Raw genomic sequence first — 24,113 nt, 5'->3', positions numbered from 1 at the left:
ATTTTGTAACTGGTGGAGACGACCTCTCTAACCCAGGTGTCTTTGACTACCAAAAGCCAAATGTCCCTGAATAGGAGAAGACAGCCGCTCACCCAGGGGGAGTCCCCTAGTGGGAACAACACGTCATGCGGAGGAAAATCTGTTTGACCTGGATCGAAAGGGCTTGCTTTGACGGCTGAACGGCTGTCGGGAAGAGGCTGGCTTAAAGGAAGGTCTCCTCTTATCCAGCTTTGCTGGGAAGCGATCATGACAGTAAGAGGTCCCAAAAGAAGAAAACTGATGAAAGGAGGGAAACTGAAGGGTGTGTTTTCTAGCAGGGGATGTTTTGGTCTCAGTTGGGGAAGGGAGGGGTACTATTCCCTCCGGTGGCATCTGAGATGATTTGATCCAGTCTGGTTCCAAATAGCCATAGACCCTGGAAATGGAGACTGGTGAGGGATTTTTGGAGGTCGTGTCTGCACTCCAACCCTTAAGCCATTGGACTCTGTGAATGGCTACAATGTCACTGGAAGCTAGCACTGAGAAGCCCACGGCGTCAAGAGATGTTTTGAGAATGTAGTTACCCATAAGGGCAATTTGATCAGGAAGATCAGCCAGTTCTTCAGAAACGGCCCCTGAAAGGATGCCTTCTTAGAATCATAGAATGTTAGAGATGGAAAGGACCTCAAGGGTCATCGTGTCCAACCGTCTGCTCAATGCAATGTAGGATTCACTCAACCATCTCAGACAGATGTCTGTCCAGCCTCTGTTTGAAGACTTCCATTGAAGAAAAATTCACCACCTTTCGTGGCAGTCTGTTCCATTCATTGATCACCCTCACTGTCAAAAAGTTTTTTCTAATATCTAATCTGTATCTTCTACCTTTCAGTTTCATTCCATTGCTTCTAGTATTTCCATGTGCAAATGAGAATAAGGATGATCCTTCTACACAGTGACATGCCTTCAGATATTTGTAGACAGCTATTTAGTCTCCTCTTCACCTTCTTTTTTGTAAGCTAAAAACATTCCCAGATGCATTAACCGTTCCTCATAGGACATACTTTGTAGTCTGCTCACCATCCTGGTAGCTCTAGTCTAAACTTGCTCCAGTTTTTCAAAGTCTTTTTTAAAATGTGGTGCTCAGAACTGGACACAGTCTTCCTGATGCAACCTGAATCAAGGAGTATTGTAATAGAGGGGGATAATTACTTCATGTTATCTAGACTCTATGCTTCTCTTAATACATCGTACAACTGTGTTTGCCTTTTTTGCTGCTGCATCACATTGTTGATTCATTTGAAGTCTGTGATCAATTAGTATACCCAAGTCTTTTTCACACATGCGGTTGCTTAGTTCTATTCTTCCGATTCTTTGGATGTAATGACGAGGGAGGTTAGCCCAGGCGAGGATTGACTTGGAGACCCAGGTGGAGGTGAAGGGGGGACAGAGCCATGCTCACGCCACCTCTAAGGCAGCCTTTGCTAGCAATTCAATGTGTCTGTCTGAAGGGTCCTTAAGGGAGCCGCTGTTCAGAAGAGAAAGGATCGTATTTGAGGACAGCAAGGAAACTGGAGGTTCCACAAAGGGAAACTCATCCAAGGTTTTGAGCAGCTAAGGAGGGAAGGGATACAAGATATCCATAAGTCTCCTTTTCACAAAGCATTTTTTCCGGGTGCTCCCACTCCTGGGGAAAAAAAATGATCAAACTCCTTATGGTTTGAGAATACCCGGGAAAAGCGTTTCACCTTCTTGAAAGAGACTGTTGGTCCTTGACGTTGAGGGTCTGATTTATGGCAAAAATCTGTCCATCATGTCCTGCAACTTGGATGCTTGTTCAGAATCATGGTATGAAACCAATTCATGGAATTCAGCTCCCAGAGCTATATGGGAAAGGGGGAGACAGAGGCTATCCTGGACGTGGAGGATAAAGGAAACCCGGACGAGGAATAAGACTGCTTCCTGGACCTAACATGCAATCTGCCATGACAGAGGAAATAGGGGGTGGATTCCAATTTGTCCCGGGTAGCGTTCGGCGTACCATCTTGCTGCTATAATAGGAAGACACTCAATGACCGAAACCAGGGTCTGGGAAACCTTGGTTATGTCGGTAACAGACTTAGATAGTGTGGCTGCCCATTCGGGGGAAGGGAGAACGTGCGCTAACTTCCCTGGCAGTGGGGAGCTCCAGGGTGGCTTGCATTGTGGGACAGCTGCAGCCAGGGTTGAGGGCCCATTGGTGAGCTGAGGGTAATTTTTTCTTACAAGAGGAACAGGCAAAGTGAAGAATAATAGGGTGGGAATGGATGGGAGATAGTCTACCTAGTGACAGACATAGGGTGTCCCAGGGGAAGACCTGCTGAGGAGTGCTGAGCCTGTTAGCACAAAGGACACAACCTACTGGTCTGAGGACTGCCTGTAACAAGGAATGGTGGTCCTGAAGTGGGTGCAGGTGTGGAGCGATAGACCTGCAGGTGTGGAGCGGGCAGCGTCTGGAGGGAAATGGTGCCGAACAAGGGATAAGAGGCGGAGTCCGGGAACAAAGCATGTGGGGAATCACACCCAGACAAGCACCTCCGATGAGAGACTGTGAGAATTGGCTTCAGATCGGAGGGTGTGGCTGGAGAAAACATGCGGAGAAAACCTGAGCTGAAAGAGAAGAAGGGGAGCATAGCTTTGAAAAGTTGGCCCCAGGGAAACCGGGGCCTCAAGTTGAGCGATCGGCCGTGAGAGGCTGCTAGTGCCACGGGAAGGAGATGAGCCCTGCCAAGAGAAAGTGTCCAGTGCTATGGAAGGGATTTGAGGCCCAGAGAAAGGAAGTTAGATTAGACCAGGAGCCTCCAAGTAACAATCCTGACGTGGTCCCAGCTCTTTTATCGCAGTATGGAAGACTATCTTCAGGTGCCACTGGTCTTTTAGCGGAATCTGGAAATGGTCCATCTCCCCCCACCCCAATACCATCTCAACATGGTGGACGACTGGGCTAGGGTAAGGTGGCAAAGAACTGTCCTCCTGGCCGCCCAGAGACACTCTTGATGTGTTAGGGAGGTTTGGTCCTGCACCGTAGACACGAGAGGGTACGATGCGGATCAGACCACATTGTACTCTCGGAGTCCAGGTGGGAAATCAGAGTGAGCTGTGACACTCTGTTGCCCATAGCCCATAGTTACAAGGTCAGCCTGAAAGAAAAAGGCAGAAAGGTTAAAAAACACACAAGTCCCTAAGGTAAAAACAGGTCTGAGAGCATACCCGTGTATCTCCTACTGACAGCAAGCTAAAACAGATTAGCTTCATGTAACCTGCTGAGGAGAAGCCAATTTTTTTGCCTAGTGGCAGCAGCATACACCGGTGGTCTCCTGTGTACCCTAATGAAGAGTTAGAAAAAAGCAACTTTGCAATTGACCTCTCATTAAAAAATAATTGCATTTTTAAGAACAGAGAGATTGTCAAATCTATAGTTAACTGCTCACTGCCTAAGCTACCGATCACCTCTGCAGTCGATCAGTGGTGGCTGGTCTCCTAGGTAAGATCACATGTTTGAAAATCTCTTTCCAATAGAGCTTACAAGTACTGATCTGAAGCTGGCCGATTTGCTGGTCATATTCTGATGATAGTTTTCTTTTAAATATTATAATACACCTTTAAAGAATACCTTTCACTGAACTGGGGCTTGCCTTTTTATTGAATAAAATAGTGGGAATCCCCAGACTGGTGATTTGTCACTATAAAATTTAGTAACAAAACTGCTCAGAAGTAGTCCGCGGCCACTCTCACTGTAAAAGAGTGAACTCACGCAAGATTTGGCTTTTTCTACTAATCCTGCGTACCTTATTAAAGGGATTGCCCACTTCTTGGACAATCCCTAATCAATCACCATAGTTCCTGCATGTACTCACCTCCTGGGAGGTGCGATGAGGAGCGATGTTGGCACCATGCAGCCATTCAGCGTCAGCTTCACTCTCACTTGCATCAGACAAAACTGACACCTGGAAGAAGTGAGAGCTGTTGCTGCTTCAGATGTCAGTTACGTCTGAAGCAAACGAGAGGGAAGCGGACGCTGATTGGCTGCAGAGGTCGCCTTAAATAACAAATTAGCCCCAGGAGAGCAGGCGCCATCACTGCTGGAACAGCGCCAGCTTTGGAGAAGAGTATAGCTGCTACTATTTTACATTGGGAAACTATAGTGATTGAGAAGTGGTGTATGTGCGCCCGACTCATAAGCGGCAGATATCGGTTGTGACATGGAGTCAGATTCTGACTCCAACAGCTGTGGGTGGAAGTGTCCGACTGACCCATATATGTAGGCTTTGCTGAGAGAGGTGTCCACATTCACCCATGCATGCAGATATTAGCATTAGGTAAGTGTTCACACTAGACAGGGAGGTCAGGGACCCATCCGGATTCATGAGATTACCTTGACAATGGTGGATGGGCTCACATTATTTGGCCAAATTTTGTGTGAAGCGTCTCGTGTATTTTTCCTATCTGTATCTGTATGCCGGAATCCCACAACCCAGACGTTTGGGCCTGACTAGTAGAATTTAGGGCCCTTTCAGGATACATTAGGGCTACTTCTGAGTGGTTTTGGTACTATGTTACATTTAGACAAATCACCAATCTGGGGCTATTCTGTATTTTATTGAATAAAAAGGAATACACAAGATTGGTCATGGTGCTATTTAAAGGGAACCTATCACTAGGTATTTGATATGTAATCTGGCAGCAACATGATGTAGGGGTAGAAACCCAGATTCCAGAGATGTCACTTGTTAGTTTGCATGCTATCATTTTGATACAATACAATCACAGTTTTATCTGCTGCAGATCTCAGAATGCTGAGCCATGTATAACTCCGCCCACATCACTGACTGGCAGCTTTCTTGACTGGTCATCAGTGATGAGGGTGAGGTTACACAGAGCAGAAGGATTAAATGGTGTGAGACCTCTAGTTATAATCTCCTGCTGATAAAACACTTATTTTATTGAAACAAAAAAACACAGTCCAGTATGTGACACATCACTAGAATCAAGGTCTCTGTCCCTACATTATGGTGCTTTCAGATTACATAGCAAAACCTCCTGACAGATTCTCTTTCAGCTGTTGCAGCTAGCGCCTTAAGTGTCTCCAAAGGAACAAGGTCCATAGTGATCATATTTTTCACTCTCTTGCAGACAGTGCATCTGATTTTACCACTGCTTGAGCGTTATAGAATGTGCAGGCGCCCCATTTCTAATCTTTTTATATGTTCTTCTTTTACTGCTGAACCAGAGATCAGTTTATGTTCTAAAAGGTGACAAACATGTCATCTCACCTCTTCAACTGCCAGCTTTGTAGCTTCAAGACGTTGCATCCTCTCCTGTGCCATCCTCTCGCTGTCCTCCATGTGACGGGTCATGTGCGCTACCTGTGAATACATAATAGCTTATGGTCAGTAATTACCCCCTTAACCCCCAAGGTTGGTTTGCACGTTCATGACCGGGCCAATTTTTACAATTCTGACCACTGTCCCTTTATAAGGTAATAACTCTGGAATGCTTCCATGGATCCTGGTGATTCTGACATTGTTTTCTCGTGACATATTGTACTTCATGTTAGTGGTAAAATTTCATTAAAATAACTTGCGTTTATTTGTGAAAAAAACGGAAATTTGGCGAAAATTTTGAAAATTTCGCAATTTTCCAACTTTGAATTTTTATGCCCTTAAATCACAGAGATACGGCACAAAAAAAACTTAATAAGTAACATTTCCCACATGTTTACTTTACATCAGCACAATTTTGGAACCCAAATTTTTTTTTCTTAGGAAGTTATAAGGGTTAAAAGTTGACCAGTGATTTCTCATTTTTACAACACCAATTTATTTCTTACGGACCACATCACATTTGAAGCCACTTTGAGGGGTCTATATGAGAGAAAATAGTGACACCATTCTAAAAACTGCACCCCTTAAGGTGCTCAAAACCACATTCAATAAGTTTATTAACCCTTCAGGTGCTTCACAGGAATTTTTTGAATATTTAAAAAAAAAAAAAAAAATGAACATTTAACTTTTTTTCACAAAAAAAATACTTCAGGTTCAATTTTTTTTATTTTACCAAGGGTAACAGGAGAAGTTGGACTGCAAATGTTATTGTGCAGTTTGTCCTGAGTACGCTGATACCTGATATGTGGGGGGGAACCACTGTTTCGGCGCATGGCAGAGCTCAGAAGGGAAGGAGCGCCGTTTGACTTTTTCAATGCAAAATTTGCTAGAATTCAGATCGGATGCCATGTCACGTTTGGAGAGCCCCTGATGTACCTAAACAGTGGAAACCCCCCACAAGTGACCCCATTTTGGAAACTAGACCCCCCAAGGACCTTATCTAGATATGTGGTGAGACCTTTGAACCAACAAGGGCTTCACAGAAGTTTATAACGTACAGCGGTACAATTAAAAAATCATATTTTTTTCCACAAAAATGATCTTTTCACCCTCAATTCTTATTTTTCCAAGGGTAACAGGACCATAAAAGTTATTGTGCAATTTGTCCTGAGTACGCTGATACCCCACATGTGGGGGGAAACCACTATTTGGGTGCATGGCAGAGCTCGGAAGGGAAGCAGCACCATTTGACGTTTTTGGCTGCAATTGAGATCGGACACCATGTCGCGTTTGGAAAGCCCCTGATGTACCAAAACAGTGAAAAACCCCCCAAAATTACACCATTTTGGAAACTAGACCCCCCAAGGAACTAATCTAGATGTGTGGTGAGCACTTTGAACCCCCAAGGGCTTCACAGAAGTTTATAATGCCTGGGCATGAAAATAAAAAAATCGTATTTTTTACACAAACATGATAATTTAGTCCCCAATTTTTTTAATTTCCCAAGGGTAACAGGAGAAATTGGACCCCAAAAGTTGTTGTCCAATTTGTCCTGAGTACACTGATATCCCATATATGGGAGAAAACTACTGTATGGGCACATGTCGGGGCTCGGAAGGGAAGTAGTGACGTTTTGGAATGCAGACTTTGATGGAATGGTCTGCGGGTGTCATGTGCGTTTGGAGAGCCCCTGATGTACCTAAACTATTGAAACTCCCCACAAGTGACCCCATTTTGGAAACTAGACCCCCCACGGAACTTATCTAGATGTGTGGTGAGCACTTTGAACCCCCAAGTGCTTCACAGAAGTTTATAACGCCCGGGCGTGAAAATAAAACATTTTTTTTCCACAAAAATGATATTTTTGCCCCAAATTTTTTATTTTCCTAAGGGTAAAAGGAGAAATTGGACCCCAAAAGTTGTTTTGCAATTTGTCCTGAGTACGCTGATACCCTATATGTGGGGGTAAAACACTGTTTGGGCGCATGGCAGAGCTTGGAAGGGAAGGAGCACCATTTGACTTTTTCAACGCAGAATTGGCTGGAATTGAGATCAGACGCCATGTTGCATTTGGAGAGCACCTGATGTGCCCAAACAGTGGAAACCCCCCAATTCTAACTCCAACCCGAACCCCAACACACCCCTAACCCTATTCTCAGCCCTAACCCTAGCCCTGGCCCTAACACTAGCCATAACCCTAATGGGAAAATGGAAATAAATACATTTTTTTAATTTTTATTATTTTTCCCTAACTAAGGGGGTGATAACGGGGGGTTTGATTTACTATTTATGGCGGTTTTTATGTTTGGCAGCTGTCACACGCTAAAAGACGCTTTTTATTGTAAAAATAGTTTTTGCATCACCACATATTGAGAGCTATAATTTTTCCATATTTTGACCCACTGAGTCATTTGAGGTCTTATTTTTTGCGGGACGAGTTGTCGCTTTTATTGGTATCATGTTCGGGCACGTGACATCTTTTGATCGCTTTTTATTTCGATTTTTGGGACGCAGAATGAACAAAAACCAGCGTTTCATGAATTTCTTTTGGGGGGTACGTTTACACCGCTCCGCCTGCAGTAAAATTGATAAAGCGGTTTTATTCTTCGGGTCAGTACGGTTACAGCGATACCTCGTGTAGGTCGTTTTTTTATGTTTTGGCGCTTTTATGCAATGAAAACAATTTTATATAAAAAATAAATATTTTTGCATCGCTTTATTCAGCGAGCTATAACTTTTTTATTTTTTCACTGAAGACGCTGTATGGCGGTTCGTTTTTTGCGGGACAAGATGACGTCTTCAGCGGTGCCATGTATATTTATATGCGTCTTTTTGATCGCGCGTTATTGCACTTTTTGTTCGGCGGTATGATAATAAATCATTATTTTTTGCTTCGTTTTTTATTTTTTAAGGGGTTCGCTAAAGGGGATAACTGATGGGACAGTTTTATAGAGCGGGTCGTTACGGACACGGTGATACCAAATATGTGTACTTTTATTGTTTTTTTTTATTTCCAAAAAATGAATTTATTAGGGAATATTTTTTTTGAATTTATTTAGCGATTTTTTTTTTAAAATTATTTTTACACTTTTTTTTTTTTTTAACTTTATTACATTGTCCCAGGTGGGACATCACTGTCCTGTGACAGATCGCTGATCTGTCACATCACAGATCACTGTGACAGATCGCTGATCTGTCACAGGCAGTGTGCAGGTTTCCTCCTTGCCTGTGCTTTGCAAGCACTGAGGAAGCCAGCTCCCTGCAGGCCCCCGTCACCATCTTGGATCCGGGGACCTGCAGGGAAAGAGCCCCCCGCAGCAGCGCTGCACATTGCGCTGCTGTGGGGGGCTCAGGGAAGCACGGAGGGAGCCCCCTCCCTGCCGATGCTTCCCTTTAACCCCCGGTACACCGCGATCGTGTTTGATCGTAGTGTGCAAGGGGTTAACGTGTCGGGGGCGGTCCATGACCGCCCCTGACACATTGTTCCGGGTGTCAGCTGTGATAATCAGCTGACACCCGGCCGCGATCAGCGGTGCTCACCACGTGGGCGCCGCTGTTCGCTGTGACGTACTATCCCGTTCCTGGGAATTAAGTCCAAGGGCACATGGACGGGATAGTATGTCACATGACAGAAATGGGTTAAAGGGGTGAGAGCCAGTAATATTAAAGGGATTTCCCCACAAGCAGGTGATAAATATATCATTGCTGGGTGTCTGACCGCTTGGACGACCACTGACACCAACAACAGATTTCCCCAATAAAATATATGAGTGAGCACGTCTCCTTTCATTTGTATAAGAATGACAGGTCAGCTATCTCAGTAAGTTCTTATATAAGTGAATGGAGAAATGGAAGGGTGATAAAATGGTTTAAGAGAAAATCCTCCTTACTGATCAGTTTATCTACATACTTCTTTCTGACGCAGCACACTGGCTTCATCTTGTGTCTGCCGAAATCTTCTTTTCTCTACTTCCAAACGTTCTGTGAACAAGACATTATTAGGACAAATACAAGAGAAGAATACCTGCATCTCATCCAGTCTCAAGTTAGGAGACGGCTGGGTCCTTACCTTCTGCCTGTACGGCCCGTAGCTTCAGCTCTGCACTCGCGGTTGTGAGTTCCTGCTTCAAGTCAAACAGTTGTTCCTGTTGCATCTTGCACTTCCTCTCCAGCTCATCCACCTATGGAGCATGAATCACAAATAATAAATCAATACATGTAACAATCACAGAACCAAACAAATTGCTCAAAGCATTTAGTGCTTCAATATCGTAAGTGAATAGGGTACTGCTCCCTATATAGGACAGTACACTTACGGTGCATCTGGATGTGTCAATTTCAACCCATCAATGCACCTTAATTAAAGACTTATTATAGCTTGACGCTCATTTACTGTCCTGTTTACAGAGACATATGAACAATGGTCACTCCCCATATAGTATCATGTTACTGGTTTGCTACTGAAAACAATTATTTATTTTTTTTACTGGAATCCATGATATGATCGCCCAACAACGAGCTATTTGCTGACATGCTTACATGGGCAAATAATTAGGAATGAGATAGTTGGTTATCTACTCATCTCAATGCATCATTCCTCAACTTCTCATAAAATGTAGGCATTTCAATTCACTGCGCAGTAATGACTAAATGAGGCCGACATGCTCTGCCAATCATTCACATAACTTAAGGGGAGCCTGTAATGTCCTCAAACACTATGAACGGGAACCTGACAGTGGGTACATGCTGCCCAATCCACGAGCAACACGTGTCAGACACCGGCTGCAGGATTCTAGACATATAGGATTAACTTGGAAATGCTGCAGCGTTCCAGAGAAAACAGGATTTTGGATGCTTACACTAAAATCTGTTTCTCGGACCCTTCATTGGGGGTGTATGCTGCTGCCACTAGGAGGCTGACACTATGAACATAAAAAGTTAGCTCCTCTGCAGTATACACTCCACCGACTGGCGCCAAGCTAATCAGCTAGTGAGAAAGCAGTAGGAGAACAACATGATAGAAATAACAGTCAACTCAACTGTAACAATAGCACACAGAAGAAAGAACAGGAGTTTTAAAAAACATGGGAGAGTGCTGTGTCCCCCAATGAAGGCTCCAAGAAACAGATTTTATGGTAAGCAACCAAAATCCTGTTTTCTCTATCGCTTCATTGGGGGACACAGGAACCATGGGACGTCCCAAAGCAGTCCCTGGGTAGGGAAACAGCAGAAACCTCCATTCAGGCCGGCTGCAAGATCCTTCTGTCTAGGCTGGCGTCCGCTGAAGCGTAGGTATGGACCCTGTAAAATTTGGCAAACGTGTGGATGGAAGACCAGGTTGCCACTTTGCAAAGTTGTAGAGAGGATACCCCATGGTGTACCACCCACTGCCCGGGTAGAATGAGCCTTATTCCCAGGGGGCGGCATTCGGTTCTTAACCCAGTAAGCCTCCAAAATTGCAGTCCTGATCCAGCGCACAACCGTAGCCTTGGAGGCCGACAGGCCTCTTCGCGCACCATCTGGAATGACGAATAGGAGATATCACTTCCTAAAGGAAGCGGTCCTAGCCAGACAGATCCTCACTGCCCTGAACAGGTCTAGCCTGTTCAATGACCGCTCCAGAAAATGATTCAGAGCCGGACAAAAGGAAGGGAGGACAATATCCTCATTCAAGTGAAAAGTAGATACCACCTTGGGAAGGAAAGAAGGCGGAGGCCACAACACCACCTTATCCTGGTGAAAAACCAAGAAGGGGGCGGGGGCGACAGGAACGAGCCGCCAACTCTGAGACGCGTCTAATGGAAGTGACAGCTACAAGAAACGCCACATTCCAGGACAGAATGGACAGGGAGACCTCTCTGAGAGGTTCAAAGGGAGCACTCTTTATGACCTCCAGAACAAGATTGAGGTCCCAGGGGTCCACGGGATTCCGGTACGGGGGAGCCGCATGCGCCACTCCCTGAAGGAAAGTTTTGACTTGAGAACGGGAGGCTAAGGACTTCTGAAATAGGATAGAGAGGGCTGATACCTGCCCCTTTAGAGAACTAAGGGCAAGGCAAGCATCAAGTCCTGCTTGGAGAAAAGCCAAAATGGAGGGAAGCGACAAAATCATTGGCGGAATGCCATTGGACTCACACTAGCGGAAATAGACCTTCCAGGTCCGATAATAAACCCTAGAAGATGACAGTTTCCTACCCTGGATCGTGGTGCGCATCACCCGGAGGAACTGCGGTTTCAACAGCCACGCCGTCAAATTGAGCGACCGAGAATTTTGGTGGCAGATTGGTCCATGTAACAGAAGATCTGGCATGTCTGGGAGCCTCCAAGGGGCATCCGCCAGAAGATTGACGATCTCTGCGAACCAAGACCTTCTGGGCCAATCTGGTGCAATCAGAATGACTGGCACCTCCTTCCGCTTTGATCTTCTTCAATAGCCTGGGAAGAAGGGGAAGGGGAGGAAACAGGTAGGGAAGCGCGAATTGCGACCAGGGAATGGCTAGAGCATTGGCGTCCACCGCAAGAGGGTCGCGGGACCTGGAGACGAACCGTGGAACCTTCCTGGTCATTTGCTAACCAACCTTGGTGAAGCCTGGACCTACCTGGTGCTGAGGGGGTTCAGCTTATCTGGAGCAGTGGTGTTGCTGCTGGATGCTGATCGGGTGCCTTTCTCTGCTGCTTGGAGCATTGGCAGCAGATAAAGCTAAGTTTTGGTTTTTAGTTGTTTTTCCCTGTTATTTTCCCTGGTGTCTTATTAGTACAGCGGTGGGACCAGTGTCCGCACTTGCCAGTTCCCTAGTAAGGGATAGGTGCAGGGTAAGTGAGGGACCTAGGTATCCTGATCGGCAACAGGTTGAAAGAACCTGTACAGGGAACGTGAGGAGAGTTCAGGGCTCTTCCTTAGAAGAGTGCAGCAGGTGTCCACTTCCACATTCCCTATTGAAGGGCCCACCATTGTAATTATGTACCCTTGTTTTGTCTTGTTGTTTGGTGACTGACCGATCGTCGGGTCGCGTCACGCAGGGCCAGTCGCCACGTGACACTGAACAGAAGGAAGGAAGCTGAGGGCCTTGCAGAGAACGAACTCACTGCTGGAAGATTGCTCTCTTCTCTTTGGGGAGAAAAACCTTTGCTTGTCGGGTATCGAACAGCATGTTCAGGAAGACAAGGCGCTGAATAGGAACAAGGCAGGACTTTTTCCTGTTGACTAGCCACCGAAACCGGGCCAAGGAGTCGAGGACGATGGACAGACTTTCCTGGGCCTGAAAGAGAGACGGAGCCTTGATGAGGATGTCGTCGAGGTACGGGATAAGCACTAGGCCCCTGATCCTCAAAATGGCCATCAATGCCGCCATGATCTTTGTGAAGACCCTGGGAGTGGTGGAGAGTCCGAACGGCAGGGCGACAAACTGGAAGTGGTTCTGCTGTACTGCGAAGCACAGGAACCTCTGATGAGCTGGGCAAATCGGAACGTGGAGGTAGGCGCCTTGGATGTCTATGGAGCACAGAAAATCCTGAGTCTCCATGGAAGCAATTACTGAGGGGAGGGAATCCATCCTGAAATGTCGCAGGTGGACTCTCTTGTTCAGTAATTTGAGATCCAGAATGGGCCGAACCGCGCCGCCCTTCTTTGGCACAACAAACAGGTTTGAATAAAAACCTGTGAAGTGTTCTCGTTTCAGTACGGGGATGATAACCCCCAAACTGAGAAGGGAGGCGATGGACACAAAGAAACCTGGAACCAGAGCAGGATCCTTTGGTGGACGGTATTCAAAGAACCGATTTCGGGGACGCAAAGTGAACTCTATCTTGTATCCTGAGGATACTACCTCCATGAAACTTACGTCCTCCACCAAGGCGAGCCAAACGTCCCTGAAAAACAGGAGATGATCACCTAGCTTGGGAGATACGCTGTTAGGCGTCGGGTTTCTGTGGCTGCACAGCAGAGATCCCGAGCCTTGCATTCGGCATTCGCCCATTCCTCTCCGGCCGTAGAGGAGGCTGCTCAGCAGACTCGTCGATCCAGGTGCTCTGCTCAGACCAGCTCTGTAGGTTTGGTTGCTGCTGCCACCTCTGGTCCAGCTATAGCAACGCATGCTGGTCAGCAGCGAGCTACTCCAGGGACTAAGTCCTCCTTTCGGTCCACTGAGCATGCTTTTGGGACGATCTCTCATTGGAGATCGGAGGTCACATGCTCAGGTCCTTCTCCAGCTCGGATTGGACCATCAGGAAGGTCCCGGAAAGACGCTGCTATAAAAGAGCCGCATGGCCACATGGTCATGCGCTAGTATAGACTCTTATGCTTATTTGTGTGTATAATGATGGATGCATGTATCTGGTGACTGACTCATTAAGACTCCCCTCCCTTTGATATGCATGTTGGTTAGGGATTCAGAGTGAGAATCAGCGCCAATGGGTGACTATACACAAGCCACTGTGCTCCCAGTAGTCTACGCACACTAGCGTCCGACTGTGCCTCCCTGCTACGGGCACTGTCATACCGCACCAGGTAGCTGTGACCGCCATGCGACGCCGTGCGCACCTCTAGCGCTTTCCTCCCCGTCCTGGGTGGTTAGTGGCGTCCGCCGAAGCGGCACTGTGTGCACTTGGTGCGAGTAAATATATTATTACCTTTTGCTGGCACCGCAGCCGCGGCGCCAAGCGCTGATGGTCTAGAGGAGCTCTAGTCCGGTGTCTCTAAGACAGGGCTCGGTGACCCTAATTAGCGCTCACTCAGCCGAGCTCTGTGAGTTCAACAGGCTCCGGCGTTTGTTTCAGTGGTTCTGTGGAGTAACAGAGTTCGCCTCCATTCACGCTGGGTGAAGTTATCCCACGTGTAAGCAAGCGTTTAGCCACCATCTTTTTCCGCCATTCCTCAGCAGCAGGTTCCATCTCTGCACGGTGGACCCCGGGCTGCGAACGCACCTGATATCTCCTTTCATATTATTTGATGCGTTCCGCAGTCCCTAACATACACTGGGCTCTGTTCCCGAGTCATGCCGAGGAAGATCTGCCAGGTCTGGGCCTGGTGGACCTACCGTGGAAGCTATGAGGACGCCAGGAAGGAGTGGGCCTGAAGGAAGCCTTCTTTCTGACCTGGTGGGTCTGCGGCCTGCGCTGACCGGAGGAATCCTCCGTCGCCGCGAACCGGCGAAAGGGGCGGAAGTGTCGCTTTAGAGAAGGCCTGCGAGGTTTGGACTGAGGAAGGAGGGAACTCGTGCCTCCAGTTGCCTCCTTAATGATCTGATCCAACATGGAGCCAAACAGACGGTCTCCTTGGAAGGGGAGGCAGGTAAGCGACTTCCTTGAGGAAAGGTCCGCTTGCCATGCTTTGAGCCAAATGTTCCTCCGGATGGCCACCATTTTGCTGGATGCCTGAGCAGCGCAGGATGCGGCATCCAGGGAGGAAGAAACCAAATATTTCCCTGCATAGGAAATCTAGTCTGCAAGGTCAGCAAGCTCCCTTGGTGGAGCTCCCACAATGATGTCCTTACGAAGTTGTTTGGCCCATCTGACTATGGCCTTTGAGACCCAGGCAGAGGCAAAGGCCGGGGATAATGTAGAAGCCGACGCTTCAAAGGCTGATTTTACCAGCGATTCTATAATTCTATTGTTGGAATCCTTGAGGGATGCTGCATTAGAAAGAGGGAGGAACGTGTTGATGAACAGTCTGGAGACTGGCAGGTCCGCAGCAGGGGAAACCGTCCAGTTAGCGGTGAGTTCAGGGGAGATGGGGTATAGGATGCCGAGGTGCTTCCTTCTTTGAAAGCTCCTGGTCGGATTCTCCCTTTCCCTCTTGAGTATCTCCACAAATTCAGTGTGTGGGGCAAAGACCTTGGAAGGTGGTTTTGACCGTCTGAACGAAACCGCCTGATCTGCGGGTTCCGTAGAGGTATCCTTGATGCTTAAGGTCTGGTTGACCTCTACAATCAGGCTCTGCACCATGTCTGTCATGCTGGAGGCCTGTTTTGAATCCAGGTCCGACTCATCTTCTGAAAGCGCGACGCCTTGCCTGATTCAGGAGAGGAGGATCCGTAAGAGGGATCTTGCCGTGAAGGACCGGCTGGTGAGATGGAGCGGGAAGAGGATCTAGAACGGTGCTCCTGTCTTGCGGCCTGAGTTGGAAGGGCCAGGCGGTGAATCTTGTGACCCACTGGCGACTGGGATAGGGGTCTCAGACACGCCTGGGGCAGAAAGGGACTCCTGGGTAGTGGGTACCGTGGGGTTGCTACAGGTCTGGCAGAGGGAAGTGGACTGACCTGAAGGGAATCTGCTATTGCAAGAAGAGCACGCAAAGTGTCTGACCAGAGTAGAGGAAGAAGAGAAAGAGGAAACTAGAGGACATGCAGGTTCTCCTTTGTGCTTAGGCATGGTGAGCAGACCCACTAACTGATGCCAGAAGGGTAGGAGACAGAAAAGAAGCAGAGGAGAGTGTCAGTTCTGCAGGGCAGAGCTACTCACGGTATCCTGTAGTCTGCTCCTAAGCGGTGATGAGCCGAGCCGAGTGCAGACTGGCATGCAGAGCTTCTGAGAGAAGGAGCTGTCCGGGTGCACAAGCCGGAAGATGGCGTCTAGCAGGGGACCCGGCCGGTGAAAAAACGTGTGCTGCTGGAAGGAATCCCGCTCTCAGCAGCTGGAAGAGGGGCGGAGCTAAGCGTAGGGTCGGGGGGAGCAATATGGCGGTGGCTCCAGCCTACAGTGGAGGCTGAGAGTAGTGGGCGGAGCCTCACGCCGCGCCAGGAAGAGGAGAGGGAGAGACGGGAGGGAGAAAAGCCCGCCAAAAAAATGTCCACAGGACCAGGAAAGAAATATCAAACGTGCAATCATATAATCCCCTTAAAAACATGAAACTTTAATAAATTGAGGTAAAAAACACCCCCCAAGTGCAATAACACAATTGACAAACCCTATACATTAATAAGCTACGATAGCCCTACGCTAGCCTGCTATCCATTCTGACAGTGGAGGTTGGCACCCTAAAAGATACGATTATTTGGCGCCCCCACTCCGCGGCGGCTGTCCCAGACTCACCCTAAATGACCCTTATAAACTACAGGTGGTAGAACAATAAGTAAGCAAATAAAAGAGATGAAAAAGATAGTGCTTAATATAATACACAGGCTATTAATGTACAATATATAAAAGACAGGCTATTACATGTAAACATAGAGAAACCTTTTGTATAATCAATAGATAGTAGCAAGTCTTGTCTTTTTGGGTATTACGGTAATAGACTACGCGTCGAGGCTGGAAGCTAAGTTTGGGTTAACCCCCCAGCTGATTCTTTGATTTTTTTCTGGCAATTGATATCATCCATTGCCTTCTATGGGAACCAATATGGATATAATTCTGATGTTCCTTTATTGAACCACGCAATTTTTTACCTCTTGTTTGTGCTTGTCTGATTTACTGCAGAGAGATTGTTTTTGGCTCTGATAATCTGATAATGCATTTGGAATCTATGTTCTCTGTAATCTATTAATACCCAAAAAGACAAGATTGCTACTATGATGCTAAATGAGCATTGATAATATGACTGTACTTAATGGTGTTATTCAAGAGCCAGGGGCCGACACCCGTTATCTATATTTTGTTGTAAATGATGATTTACTATATCATGTCACCAAGCAGAGAGATTAGGTGAGGGAGCAGTTATTGGTGACAGGGCTGTACAGACGCAGGGTGTTAGACCTGGCACATACTCATGTGTTAGGTGGTCATCTGGGGGTAGACACCCAGGAACGGAACCTCCATAGGTTCTACTGGGCTGGCTGTCACCTGGAGATCATGAACTATTTTAGGTCCTGTACCACCTGCTAGCTGACGTCCCCGATGCCTCATTTCCGTAGTCCCTTAGTGCCATTACCCATCATTGAGGTCCCGTTTGATTGCATAGCCATGGATCTAGTGGGACACCTGGTCAAGTCCGCAGAGGGCATCAGTATATCCTGGTGGAACTGGACTATACTACATGGTGTCAGGACACTGTACCACTTTGAAAGTTTATGGCTTGGGAGTTAGTCCATATCTTTTGTAAAATGTGATTGCCTAAGTAGATCCCAACGGACCTAGGGACTACATTCATTTCAAAGGAGATGAGAGGGGTGAGAGATCCTACAAAACCATGCAAATTATACAAATCGGGACCTAATTGTACCATCCATAGACAGACGGTCTGGTGGAAAGGTTTAATAAAACTAAGGCTATGCTTACGAAGGTCATAGAGGACAGCAAAGACTGTGACTGGGTTGTTCTCTGTTAGAGAGGTTCCACAGGTCTCTACAGAGATTTCTCCGTTTGAGCATCTTGGATATAGTGAAGGAGACCTGGGAAGCAGAGACTACACCCTACAGAAGTGGGATCGATCATGTCACCCATATGCAAGAAAGGACTGCTGAAGTGATGCCCATCATGAGAGAGCAACTCTTACAGGCGCAAAGGCCCAGTCACAAGTGTACAACCGTTTGGCAAGGGTCAGACAATTCAGCCCTGGAAATCAGGTACTAATACTGGTACCCACGGTAGAAAGCAATGTTCTTGCCAAATGGCAGGGCCCCTACAAAGTGGTCAAAAAGATTGGCAAGGTCAATTATAAAGTCCACCAACCGGGAAGAAGGAAGCCCTACCTGGTGTACCACGTCAATCTGATGAAGCCATGGCGGATAGGGACCCTGTGAAAGCTCCACGTTTGCAAGTTAAGCCCGAAGATGATATGAAGGATGTCAAGGTGGCAGAAACGCTGTCAGCTGCCCAGAAGCAGCTGTGACGAAAATTTCTTAATAGGAACAGAGACCTGTTTTCAGTGTGGTCAGGTTGTACTCAAGTCATAGAACAAGAAGCCCTCACAGAGCTTCATGTACTAGTGAATTTGAAACCATATCGGATTCCCTGAGCCTATCGAGAGGTAATCTCAAAGGAGGTGAAACAAATGTTAAGCCTAGGTTTCATTGAAAAGTCCAAGAGCGGCTGGTCAAGTCCTATCATCTTGGTGCCAAAACGACAAGGAAAAAGGCAGTTCTGCACTAACTACCGGAAGCTGAATGAAGTTTCTAAATTTGACACTTATCCAATGTCCAGTGCTGACAAACATGGTTGTTTCCAGTATGTCAGGATGCCATTTGAGTTGCAAGGTGCTCGAGCTACCTTCCAGACAGCCATGGACCGTATCCTAGCTAACAAGAAATGCACAGCAGCCTAACTGGATAATATTGTGATCTTCAGCCAGGATTGGGAAAACCATCTAGGCTTTAAGGAAGGCGGAACTTTGAACCAACAAACGGGATCTTTATGTGTGCACCCATGTTTACGAGAGAGCCGATACCTTACATTATGCATTGTGAAATCTTAGGACACAATAGGTCTAAAACACCTAGACTTTGAGTACATTACAGACGCAGAACTAGCGATACCTTATTGCGGTAGAGCAGTGCTTTCTCATTGACAGCTACCATTTCTTGTCGGAGTTTTGCTTCCCGCATTGCAGATTCCTAAAGAAATTATGCATAGAAAACTGGATTAAATGCAATTACATACAACCGACCCCGCTTCCTGCCCTTAAATTTCACTACATTATCCCTATATGTCTGTGCACAAAACCTGTTAACTCTTGACTTTAACTGCATAAGTACTGTAAGTAGTAGGTGTTGTGTGAGAGGTCTGCTTGTTTTCTACGGCATAAGTTGAAGTTTTATATATAGCACTATTTTGAGGTATATAATATGGTCCAAAACTTTTATTATTACAGCAGCAATTCTACATTTTTTTAGATTTGTTTTTATGGTGTTCAGTCTTGTGTTAATAAAAAATATTATCGTTACTACGAAGATATTAGGGAGTTGTTCTTTTACTACTTCATTCATTTTTTTTTTTTTTTTTAGTGGGCTAAGCTGCAGTTTACTTTTGTACCATTTTAGGGTATACAATTTATTTATAATAAATTTGTGCGCTAAGCTGTGATAAAAAAAAAAAAAGTTTTCTTTATGTTCATCATGCAGAATAAACAACACGTTAGTTCTATAGGATAAATGTTTTTTTTTCTTCTTGCTTTCCTTTTAGTCCCTGTAGAGGACTGTATTAGAAGAGTATTGTAGTGTGTTATGTCTGGCAGGACATAGATGGCAGACCTGGGGGTGACCCTGATGGCACCCTGTAGGGAATAGATGGGGCAACATTTATTGAATATGGCACCTGATAGATTAAACAGCTGGGATCATTGTAATTTCCATTGTTGGCTGTTGTGACCGATGCAGACATAGCTTCCGTGCCTTTAAAATTCCCACATTACTCACTTAAGGAGCATGCCACTAACTATTTAGCATTAGTTATGAGCGCAAGTGTTCGTTTGGCCAGGGTCACACTTGGGAGCGGGGGTGTCAGATCATACTTACCCCCTCCTGGCGTCTCTGCAGCCCCTGCTTCTCCAAGGTCTCCGGCGCCTGTGTTCAGTGGTCACGTGGTACCGCTCATTAAAGTCATGAATATGCACATATTCATGACTTTAATGAGTGGTACCACGTGACCGCTGAAGGAAGGAAGAGCTGCCGGAGACCGTGTGAGAAGGGGCTGCAGAGACCGCGCCAGGAGGGGGTAAGTATACGCGATATTCACATGTCCCCATTCCACTGCCGCGCGCCACTCTGTCCTCTGCGTCCTCTGGCTGTGACGTTCAGGTCAGAGGGCGCGATGACGTGGCTAGTGCGCGCCCTCTGCCTGAACAGTCACTGACTGAGGACCCGGAAGACAGAGCAGCGTGCGACGGTGGAACGGGGACAGGTGAATATCTCAGGTGTCGGGGCATGAGCCAGCGGCGACACCGGCACCTGGCCCCCATAGCGCACCGGTGTCCCTGCCTGCTCAGGACACCGGCACCTGGCCTCCAGTGACGAGAGACGAGTATGTCAGTTTTTTTTTCTTTATTCGCAGGTGCATATGGGGCCATAACCTTTACGGAGCAGCATATGGGGCATAATCTATGGAGCATCTTATGGGGCAGCATATGGGGCATAATCTATGGAGCATCTTATGGGGCAACATATGGGGCATAATCTATGGAGCAGCATATGGGGCATAATCTATGGAGCATCTTATGGGGCAGCATATGAGGCATAATCTATGAGGCAGCATATGGGGCATAATCTATGGGTCAGCATATGGGGCATATTCTATGGAGCATCTTATGGGGCAGCATATGGGGCATAATCTATGAGGCAGCATATGGGGCATAATCTATGGGGCATATTCTATGGAGCATCTTATGGGGCCATTATTAACTTTTGTGCAGAATTATATGGGGTGTATTTTGTATGGGCATCTTATGGGGCCATCATATGGGACTCCTGATTCAATATGGATATTCAAAAACATTTAACCTACTAATGGCTCAATTAATTTTACTTTTATTGGTATCTATTTTTATTTTTAAAATTTACCAGTAGCTGCTGCATTTTCCACCCTAGGCTTATACTCGAGTCAATAAGTTTTCCCAGTTTTTTGTGGCAAAATTAGGGGGGTCGGCTTATACTCGGGTCGGGTTATACTCGAGTATATACGGTGCTTTTCTCCCATTACAAAAAAATCAATGTTCCATAAAATCATGTACTTCACATATACTTAAGCAATATCAGGGCAAAACATAGTAAGCCACATGGTGCACCTGTAAAAGGGTACTCCTACTTGACGCATTTATCAGCTGCTTTATGGAGGTGCCATAGACTTTGAGTAGAGAGATGGAGTGAATGGTTGCTCCATTCAAATAGTAATCTTCTGGCTTTAAAAGACCAGCGATCTCCATTCTAACAACTAGCAGCTGAGCCTTGGCAAGCGAGCCCCCTCCAATATAGCACTTATCATATATCCAGTGGATAGGTGACAAATGCTTCAGGATGGAATACCTTTTCAAGTGCGCCTTTCTCCTAGAAACAGTACCTGTTAAAGGCACATCATACTGTTATCTGCAATTCTGCCTGTCCCACAGCTCCCCTGAGCTGCACCCCGTCCCTCACACCTCTCCTGACCTCCTTCTCCTTCCTCAGTTCCTTGGCATGTAGTTCTCTCATGCTGGAGCTTTCCCGCTTTGTTTGAGTCAGGATCACCCCAAGGTCTTGCACTTTCTGCTGTGATAAAGCCAGGGCGGCATCAGTCATGTGTAACCTGCAAACAGAAGACATGCTTACAACCTGTTAGGAGTTTAACACTGCTCGAACCACGTGCAGCATTGATCAGACGCTAGCTGTTTTATAGCAGCCATGTATAGTGTACTCTGAAATGGTGCAGCGCTTCATCAGTCTCCGGCAGCTTCTCTCTGACCCGCTCTCCCAGACTGACGGGGCTTTCCCTATACACCCACACAGAGTAAGGGACAAGGAAAAGCTGCTGGGATCCGGTCTCGGACTAGTCAACGAAGACGCATAGTCTCCGGACAGCTTTTAAAAGTAGATTTTCTCTGAAGAGAGGTGAAATTTTGCAGGTTGTATCTTAATCAAACATCCAGAGTTTCAACAAGATTGGTATAGGACATGCGGCATGTATACTTATGAATGAAAAGTAAGGCAGCCCATTAGTTTGCTTTGATCATTGATCTTTCATAATTAGGACCCTTGATGCACAGTAGAATAGAACCAAATTCCTATTCACACAGCAGATAGTTTGTCACAATGTACGATTCTGGACACTCTCCCGTGAGCTAATCACATCGGCAGTACAAGTCTTTTTCTTTTACCTTCATTGATACATTGTAACAAGCTGCAGCTGTACGAAAGCAGAACGTGATACGAATGAAAATTTCCATATATGCAAATTGCCTCTTCAGAGAGAAAGAGGACTTGAACTCCATAGCACCACCAACTGAAAAGTAGCGATCCTACCAAGTCTCAATCGACCTTTTAAACGAGTCTTGCAATATGACTTAGGATAAAAGTCAAATCAGAATCTCAATTTCCATAAAATAATTACTTCATAATTATACAAAAATACATATTTGTATTACTAATTTGTCAAAAAACATCACATAAATTGTCATAAGAACATATGTAGATAAAAACGCAACAAAACAGAGGAGAGGCTGATGCTGGACAAAGTACTATTAAGCATAACGCATTACCATGAAAAGCCACGAGGTGGCAGACGGCGCATACAAAATAGTGGCAGCTCTATATTATAATAGAAAATGTAAAGGTAATGTCTTGAAAATGGTGCAACGTAATGCACTGAAATCCAGAGCATGTACACATAACACAGTACTGACCACTCATTGAGTAAAGAGGGGTCACCGCATTACCCTCCACCCCAACCTGCGTTTGACCCTCCTTCATCTAGGGGTAAGAGGTGGATGAACAGGAGGTTTATATTAATAGGAAGGCAGTAATTGGTTGGAACAGTAATTACCTAGTAGCTGCAGCTTGCCACAGTAAAAGTACCAAAAAAAAAAAAGTATACTATATAAATAACTAGCTGAAGAGCCCGGCGCTGCCCGGGCATAGTAACTAACTACGGTTAGTTATAACAAATTATAATGATAGTGTATAGCCCCGCCCACTCCGCATAGCCACATTCACTATAATATCCCACATCATCCCGTCAGCCAGAGCTACCGGACTACTACACCTAATATCCCACATCGTCCCGTCAGCCAGATCCACTGGACTACTACTCATAATATCCCACATCATCCCATCAGCCAAAGCCACTGGACTACTACCCCTAATATCCCACATCATCCCGTCAGCCAGAGCCACCAGACTACTACCCCTAATATCCCACATCGTCCCGTCAGCCAGAGCCACCAGACTACTACTCCTAATATCCCACATCATCCCGTCAGCCAGAGCCACAGGACAACTACCCCTAATATCCCACATCATCCCGTCAGCCAGAGCCACCGGACTATTACCCCTAATAACCCACATCATCCCGTCAGCCAGAGCCACCGGACTATTTCCCCTAATATCCCACATCGTCCCGTCAGCCAGAGCCACCGGACTACTACCACTAATATCCCACATCATCCCGTCAGCCAGAGCCACCGGACTACTACCCCTAATATCCCACATCATCCCATCAGCCAGAGCCACCGGACTATTACCCCTAATATCCCACATCATCCCGTCAGCCAGAGCCACTGGACTACTACCACTAATATCCCACATCATCCAGTCAGCCAGAGCCACCGGACTACTACTCCTAATATCCCACATCATCCCGTCAGCCAGAGCCACCGGACTACTACCCCTAATATCCCACATCATCCCGTCAGCCAGAGCCACCGGACTATTACCCCTAATATCCCACATCATCCTGTCAGCCAGAGCCACCGGACTATTACCCCTAATATCCCACATCATCCCGTCAGCCAGAGCCACCGGACTACTACCACTAATATCCCACATCATCCCGTCAGCCAGAGCCACCGGACTATTACCCCTAATATCCCACATCATCCCGTCAGCCAGAGCCACCGGACTATTACCCCTAATATCCCACATCATCCCGTCAGCCAGAGCCACCGGACTACTACCACTAATATCCCACATCATCCCGTCAGCCAGAGCCACCGGACTATTACCCCTAATATCCCACATCGTCCCGTCAGCCAGAGCCACCGGACTATTACCCCTAATATCCCACATCATCCCGTCAGCCAGAGCCACCGGACTACTACCCCTAATATGCCACATCGTCCCGTCAGCCAGAGCCACCAGACAACTACCACTAATATTTCACATCATCCCGTCAGCGTGAAGTCAGAACCAGAGCGCTGAGTGGAACGGTCCTAACTTCAAT

General features: G+C 46.6%; 1 protein-coding gene across 4 annotated transcripts in view; it reads right to left on the bottom strand.

The window, feature by feature from the left end:
- LRRC45 (leucine rich repeat containing 45) overlaps nucleotides 1–24,113 on the bottom strand; it is a 72,123-nt gene that overhangs the window by 18,006 nt on the left and 30,004 nt on the right. For all 4 annotated transcript variants that reach the window (XM_073588128.1, XM_073588125.1, XM_073588126.1 and 1 more), the window contains 5 exons: nucleotides 21,350–21,485; nucleotides 18,746–18,823; nucleotides 9,409–9,520; nucleotides 9,250–9,320; nucleotides 5,289–5,381 (listed from right to left, as the gene is read on the bottom strand). In XM_073588128.1, coding sequence (XP_073444229.1) covers nucleotides 5,289–5,381; nucleotides 9,250–9,320; nucleotides 9,409–9,520; nucleotides 18,746–18,823; nucleotides 21,350–21,485 — 490 coding nt within the window. The remainder of the gene's footprint in view (nucleotides 1–5,288; nucleotides 5,382–9,249; nucleotides 9,321–9,408; nucleotides 9,521–18,745; nucleotides 18,824–21,349; nucleotides 21,486–24,113) is intronic.

The sequence above is a fragment of the Dendrobates tinctorius genome, unplaced genomic scaffold (genome assembly GCF_039654945.1).
Source record: "Dendrobates tinctorius isolate UK_male_01 unplaced genomic scaffold, ASM3965494v1 ptg000103l, whole genome shotgun sequence".
NCBI lineage: Eukaryota > Metazoa > Chordata > Amphibia > Anura > Dendrobatidae > Dendrobates > Dendrobates tinctorius.
The sequence above is the reverse complement of the archived record's forward strand: the minus strand, read 5'-3'. Positions and strand labels throughout refer to the sequence as shown.